The sequence below is a fragment of the Condylura cristata genome, unplaced genomic scaffold, assembly GCF_000260355.1.
Source record: "Condylura cristata isolate star-nosed mole 26May11 unplaced genomic scaffold, ConCri1.0 scaffold00035, whole genome shotgun sequence".
NCBI classification, from domain to species: Eukaryota; Metazoa; Chordata; class Mammalia; order Eulipotyphla; family Talpidae; genus Condylura; species Condylura cristata.
The window spans coordinates 4,186,996-4,194,795 of NW_004567136.1; the positions used below are offsets into that span (position 1 = coordinate 4,186,996).

Below are 7,800 nucleotides of genomic sequence, written 5' to 3' on the forward strand. Positions count from 1 at the left end.
GGTTTATTATGAGTAACATTAAAAACATAAAAATCATTTCTCCGAGTTCTGTGAGCACTCTAGCCAATCAGTCAAACCCAAGAGCTGTCTAGGGACCTCCTCAGAAGCACAGGTGACAACTTGGACTTGTGATTGATGTCTAAAGTGGGGGCCATTTAGCGGGGCTGACCCCTTTACTTGCGGGACCTGACACTATCTCCAGCTAGCGCCAGAATTGAGCTCATGCCTTGGTTGTGCTAGGAAACACATAGGAGTGGTGTTAATAAAGCCAGCCACTGGACATAATAAAAGAATGCTTCAAAATGCGTGGCTGTGTCCCACCTATACATATAGTTTTAACTCTTTCAACCCCTCGTTCCCTTAGATTTTTTGAACTTAGAAGTGATTGTACTTTCCCACACTGTACCTATGATCCTTATACTAATAACACCAGTGGGACCTGCTTGAAATATGACCCAAGCTTTATTTTCAAAAAAATCTGGAAGTTTCAATTAAGCCAGAAAACAATGGAAGCAGTCCAAAGAAAAACAACCAGTGTTGAGTTTTCCCACACGGGTAGCTGAGTTATATACAGAGGGATAAGTGTCTGTTACTTTCATTCAAAGTTGCCTCTCCTATAGAAACCATTTCTCTCTAGTTTAACTATCTATAATAAGGCAGGTATTTATCACATATGGACTTTCTACAGTGGATGCAGAGAGCTTTCATATCCAAATCCAGTTGGAGAATGAGTACGAAATTATGTTTGGGTAGTTTAAGGGTCATGGAGACTGGTAGAATCCTACAACTCCTGACCACAGACAAGAGGCAGTCTGATGTAACTCAAAGGAGGTTCTCTTTGCCCTAACTCACTCCGCCTGCCCTTCCTTGTCTCATGCCCTACATTTCACTGAGGCTGCCCCCAGTATACTTGATTATTTTGTTCCTTTTTTGCATCCTTCTCTGCTGTGTCCCAATTTCCCTCTGGTAAATCCCCATCTCCTTCCAAACCCAGTTCAAGGATCACTTAGTGTTGAATGCGTTTCTCAAAAGTCTCCCTCAGATAGTGTCAACTTTACTTTGATAGAAACTTGGAAAGAATGTTATCACTGCAGTGGAATTGCACTGGAGACTTAGGCATTTACAAGTAGAAAGAGGTGGAATCTAGAAATGTTGATGTTGGTGATTTTCTTCGGCGTTTCCACATTCATAACACCGCTAAGTCATCTGGGAGAAGAGCCAAAATATGAAGCATGCTAGGAGGAAGACTGTATTTTCAGGGTTTTGTTTGACTTCCAAAACATCCTTCCTAGAATCAATGCAGAAGGCCTGAGGAGGTGTAGTAGAAATGAAGACACCACAGATGAGCAAGCCCAGCCCACACTTGGCGGGCTGGTGGGGTTGCCTGGTGAGGACCAGCGTGGGAGCACCTGACCCAGAGGGCTTGAAGAGACCAGTGTTTCGCCGGGACACCGCTATGCCTTCCACAGCTCTTAGGACCGTTCCTGAGTCTCAGACAAAGCAGACTCAGCGTCTGCAGGGTGCTGTCTTGGCATTTTGCTCTTCACCTTGATGTGTGGGCAAAGCTGCCATCCAGGTACTTTCCAGCAGCTTTTGCCCACATTCAGCTGTGATGCCAAGCCTGCTCAGAACTGTCTTGGGAGACATTCTTTCATATTCAAGGTTTTTCAAAACAGAGACGGGACCTTGCCATGGAGCATGGCAGCAGTGGAGACAGAAGGGAAAACTTCAGGCCTGGCATCTCAATGTGGCTTAGCAAAGCGGACACACTATCACCATACGTATTTATCTCCCCACTTGACAGGGGCTTCTGAGGGCAGACAGTCGTATTCCACAGAGTTCGCTAAATTTCATGTTCACAGCTCTTTTGCTTTGTACCAGAATGCAAAGCCATGAACTCGACGTGCCTGAGTCTCAGTCTAGTTTTATTTTCCTAATTGTAGAAAATAGTACATGTGCACACACACACACAGGCATTTTATGTTCCCTCTGTAAATACATTTCCACGGATAATTAGGTAATTTTCACTAAACAAGTAGAGGGAAGGGAAGAGGCGTGGTCTGCAAGTGCATTTAATTGCCAGGATATTTGTATGCCACTCTGATACAGAAACCTGAGTTCTAAATCTGCTTGCTGCAGGATGGGACTGATTTTTTTTTCAGTGCTTCACGAAGGCAAATATGCTCTGAGTACATAGTAAGTTTCCTCCCAGTGCCATGCTCCCCGGGGCCCCAAGCACATGTGGCTGCAGTGAAGGAGCAGAGGCCGAATCCTGTCTGCAGCAGCTCAGATGGCAGTGCAGGAATTGGGGGTCCCACCAACAACCATGGCACCCAGCGAGAAACCAGATAGAGGGGCCGGGGCTGAGCTCTCAGTAGCGCTCTGCTGCTTAGACGTTTATCCAACATCTCTAAAGTTCCCTTGAAGTGTTGATCCAGTTAACCTTGTCTGCCCTTAGCACAAGCACATGAACAGGGAACTTTCTGGATCAGCCTCCATCTCTCTAGTCTCTTGCCTCCTGTCTTCATTGCTCCATCATTGTATGTTGCACTCTGAAAGAATGCCTACTTTTGATCAGCCAGATTGCAAATTTTCCCCTTTTGTTTTGTAAAATTATGATAAATTCCACATAATCAAAAATCGCTGTCTTTACCTTTTGGAATGGGAGGCTGAATTGCATCAAGTGCTTTTTTTTTTTTTTAAAGATTTATTTATTTGTGCATGAAGAACTGGGGTATAGGCCAGAGGAGCAGGGGAGGTGAGAGGATTCACCAGAGACAGAGTGGGGAGCAGAACAGGCCGACTGACGAGTACACCGCTGAGGGGAGCAAAGGGCATGTCAGGAGAGGTCTGCCACGCCATGTGGGTCAGCTCCCTGCCCAAGAATAGAACTCGCATAGAAGCTTCACAGTGCAGTGCTTTAACCCTTGGACCACCAGGGAGGCCCGAGTCAAGTGCTTTCAACACTGCATTGCGCTGCGTGCATTTTAAAGCCCTGCTGCCTACAGTGTCTTGCTCCCAAGAATTCTTTAGCATTTTTCATCTTTTTCACATTTTTGTGGATGGGCTATCTTCTGGATCTTTCTAAGGGGAATATATTGGTTTTAAATTTTACTTTGTGTGTTCTCTGTAGCTCTGTTTTCTCCAAGAGGGAAAACTTGCCTCTGAGGAGTTTGCATTCTGTTTTCATGCTACTTTTTTCCTTTGAAAATCCGGTTACTCGCAACTGTATTTTGGAATCACACAGGTATAATTAATACAGCTTTTGAAGCTCACCAGGGGACCCTAATGTTCAGTCACTGATGAAAGTTGAAGTGAAAATCACCAGTGTGGGACCTGGGGTGGGGTTCTAGGCTGTAGCAACTTCACCTCCACGTCTGCCCAAAAGCCAAGAATAACTCCAAGGCCTTAGACTGCTCTCTCAGACTTCGGACTTCCTTAGGGAATCTGGTTGGAAAATTCCCTCCTCCTCCTCCTTTTAAAGCATCCTTGCCTGTTTAACTATGTAACAGTTTCTTTATATTTATTAGAATTCCCCACCAAGTACACTTTGATCTGCTTTGTAGTCCTCAGATAACCCTCAATATCTTCAGAAGAATCTTTCATCTTCTGAAAATAAATCCTCCAATTTCCCAACATGACTATGTACTTATTCATATATATGATATATGTGTGTGTGTGTGTATATATATATACACATGTATATATACATATACATGTGTATATATATAGTGTGTTTGTGTGTATACATATATATACATATATATATACATATATATATATATAATTTGTCTTTTAGAAGAAATTTGATTAGAGGAAAGGAGAACAGACATGCTCAGATAAGCCTCCCAGAACCGAAATGTTTACTTAAGTCTCTAAAATTTAGTATTTCTGGAACTATGCATATTATTATGAATCTGGAGTATTAGATTCATAGAATCTAGTATGACTCATTAGAATCATTAACCAATGAATCTAACCTAAATGTTTTAGCTCTACTCTTGGATAATTTTTAAGAGAATGTTGAGACCTGATATATTACAGATTCCAAAATCTCATGCCTTTAAAAAAAGAAAACTAGGTATAATAACAAAAGTAAAAAACAAAGGCTGTCACACTTAAATGTTGTGGGCTCTGGATCTTCATATTCCGTTAAGTACTTATGAAGTAAACATCACAGTATGAGAGGTGCTGACTCAGAATGTGGACATGGAGAGCCGTCTTCATGACAGTCTCCTCCAATTTCCTACATTTTTCAATGAGAAAGTAACAACCTGAGTCTCTTGGATGCACTGTTTAGACTCTACCTGTAGGTAAGGGCTTGTCACCTCACTCTAAGTCACAGGGGCTGTGTCGCCCACATCTGTCTGCAGAGCTGGCCTCTCCTGCAAGGCTGGGACCTTGCTCTCCCAGTCCCTGCTTGGTATGGCCAACACTGAAATGGCAACTCAAAAGTTAACATGGTTTACACTGGCTTTGTATTTCACCGCTGGAGAGCTGGGCCTTAGTGGTATTCCAGCATGTCCTATTTAGCTGCTGTTTCTGTTATGGGGTGGTGATTCCAAAGTGTGGGATTTTTTCCCCCACACCACCTCAATCCTCTGGCACCAGTATGGCATCCCACAATTCAGCTCAATTCTGACATACTGTCAAGAAGCATCAGATCCCACATGTCAAGACTTCCCTCTACTTCAGTTGCTTGTCAAGTCTCAGTTGTCACCCCCACTTCACAACCCCCCTACCCCGTGCTTCTGAGCTGGCTGCTGTTTCCAGTGGCCCCCTCCTTAGGTTCCATTAATTTTCTAGAGTGGCTCCGAAAACATTGTACTTGCTAAGGTTTCCAGTTTATTATATAACTCTGGGGCAGCCTGACAGAAGAGGTGCAAAGCACAGGGTGGAGGGGCGGGGGGCTGCTCTCCCCATGAGCCCCTCTCCTGCGTCTCCAAGTGCTCACAGACCCTCTGCTCTCTGAGCCCTGCGGCTTCTGGAGGGCTCCTTATCAGCCATGATCGATGAACTCACTGGTCACTGGTCACTGATTCAAACTCAGCTCCTTCCCACAGAGGGTGAGGTGGGGGACTGAATGTTCCAATCACATGCTTGGTTCCCCTGGCAACCAGTCCCCCCCACCCTTCGATGCTGTCCCAATGTCACCTCATTCCATTTACATAATCTCACTCATCCTTGAAAAGGGCTTGTTCTTACCACTTTAGGAAATCTCAAGGGTTTTAGGAGCCTTGTGCCAAATAGATATTTATTATAAATGACAATGTTACACTGACTTTTCCCACCAGAAGGTTAGACCTGTGAGGTCTGTGGTCACAACAACTCTTCCCTGGGTCCCTAGTGGCTGGAGGGTGCCAGCCACGCAGTGGATGGTGAGTGTGTGCTGAATGAGGACCATGGATGAGACCAACTGGCTCAAGGCCCAGCAGCAGGTCCTCACCAGAGCTCAGTGGTCCAGAGGGCCAGCCCCATGCCCATCAGGGCCACATCCTGGTCTGGGCAGCCCAGAGTCTGGCAGCTTTGCTGACAGAGGGCATGGACACCTAAAACCCCTGCAGAGCAGCTTAAGGGGGGTTTACATACCACTGCAGAGACTCAGAACTGATGCTATTCCACAAGATTCGAGGGTCACGCAGGGTGGAAGGCTTCTGGGAGGCACCCTGAGCAGGGCCTCAGTGGAAATACTGAATTTGGACTGGTTAAGACCAGGTAGGGAAGGATTCCAGCTTTGAGGAGCAGTGTGACTCATGGAATCTTGGAACCTCAGAGCGGAATGTAGATGGGAATGAACAAGGCCTGTTCTGAGAAGGGTAAGGAGACCTCTCTCCCTGGGGCTGGGCCAGGAGTAGGGGAGGGGAGGATTTAAATCAGCAAGTTGGTGCCAGTTCCCCTGAAGGCCTCAAGGGACTTCAGCCTGAGGAGTCAGCTTTTGACTTTGTAAGCAGCAGGGGACTCCTGTAAGATCCTGGGTAAGGAGACAAGTGGGTTGGGTCGGGTAAAGGAGCCACTTTGACAGCATGTGTGGACGGGGTGAAGAAAGGAGACTGGGAAACAGGAAGACACCTCCCGCCCCTCCCACCCCAGATTCTCTAAGGCAACCAGACCTCCCTATAGGGGGTACCTCTAGGGAACCGGGCCTTCTATGGAAATGGAGGGGCCCAGCAAGCCTTGAGGCCTTGTTGGGTTTGATGGAGAAAAACAGGGCCCATGAGCTCTTAGTCCAAGAAAGGCAAGAACTTGTGGTCCTTCGTGTGTAGTCAGTACTTAGTTTGGGGGACCACCAGTCTACGGTGAGACCTGCTGTCTTTCCCTGAAAAACACAGGTACTTCCGTCAAACCTTTCTCTCTGACCTGGGCCTTCACACATCAGCGATGTACCTAGAAATGGCTGGAGGAGAGGCCTGACCTATGGAATGGCTTGTTTTCTTTCCCCATCACTGTCCCTCCATAGACAGGATTCTGGTAAACATCGTGGAGATGGCAGAGCCTGACAGGCTGGATGGGGGCAGGCCTGGTACAGGAGTGGAGGGGCGTCCTGGAAAAGGATTGAGGGAAATGATGTCCAGGCTGGGGAAGTAACTTGCTGGCAGGTGTCAGAGGGAGGGAGCCAGGGCCAGCAGCAGTTGCTGGGGGAGCCCCTTAGGTGATGATAAAGCGGCCAGTGCACAAAGCTAGAGAAGGGGCTGCTATCCACAGGGGCAGGCCAGTATCCCCAGTAGACAGTACCCAAAAGGGCTCTTCTCACTCATCTGGCCATGGTCTCCCTGGACAGAAATTCCTGTTCTTATCTCTGAATCTCTAAAGTGGGAGGCCACACAGTCAGAGTGTGACACATCTGGTGAGGGGCTTAGTGGTGAGGGGCTTAGTGCAAAAATGGGGTCTCTGCAGCACCTGACGCCATACCAAGCATATCCTCCCACCTTTCTGACCTCCCACCTCCCTCTGACACCTCATGAGTGCTGAGGGAGCCCTGTGTTCCTGCAGATGCAGACACTCCTGCCATTTCTGGGACACTCTCCTGGGAGTTCCCCTTCCAGCAACCACCCTCAAGTCCCTGTGGTTGTCTGGGTCATAAGAGTCACCTCAAAACTACAGTGCCCTGAGTTTTTACCTGAGAGGAAGAGACTGAAATACTTGTAAATGAAGCCTGCCTCTGCTACAAGCAAAATAGTCCTCCCTTCAATTATAAAAAGAAAATCCTATTCCTGAAAGTAAGGAAAGGGGGCGATGATTACGAAAGGAAGAAGCATAGTAGTTCACCCGAAAAATGAATGTGAAAGTATGGGGGGAGGGTGTGTGTGTGTGGGGGGGAGCTCGGGGAGCATGTAGGGGCTTCTGGGAATCACTCTGCTCTTGGGCTTCCCCGGAGCAGATGCCCTCTGTGAGTAAGAGCTAAAATCCAGAGTTTCGGAGTGCCACGGGGCTCTTTTGGATTATGATTATGATTCTAGTTGACTCCAGGCAGAGGCTCTTAGTCCTGGAATCCTCCACCCCAGGCGAAGCAGGGTAGTCCGGACGGAGGAAGCCCAAAGTGCCAGGGCACCAGGGTGCCCACTCTGTTTGCAGTTTTCTCCCTCCTGCCCGTGGCAGGGCGTGCTTGCAAAGTCCTGGGCCCGAACGGATGCTTCTGGGGATCTCTAAAAGTTTGCAGCTAGACTCCCTTCGTGGCCCGCTATCCGTGGGGTCCGAGCTCCGGCGAGGCGCAGGCAGGGAGTCTCTGGGAGGAAACTGGTCCGGCGGGCGCCAGTAATAGGGGGCTCCGTGCCGCGCCGCGCCGCCCCGCTGTGTCCAGCC

At 47.7% G+C, this 7,800-nt stretch overlaps 1 protein-coding gene across 1 annotated transcript in view; it reads left to right on the plus strand.

The window, feature by feature from the left end:
* Positions 1-5,402: 5,402 nt before the first annotated feature.
* ATP10A (ATPase, class V, type 10A) overlaps positions 5,403-7,800 on the plus strand; it is a 116,238-nt gene continuing 113,840 nt past the window's right edge. The window contains exon 1 of the mRNA XM_004692950.2: positions 5,403-5,438. Coding sequence (XP_004693007.1) covers positions 5,403-5,438 — 36 coding nt within the window. The remainder of the gene's footprint in view (positions 5,439-7,800) is intronic.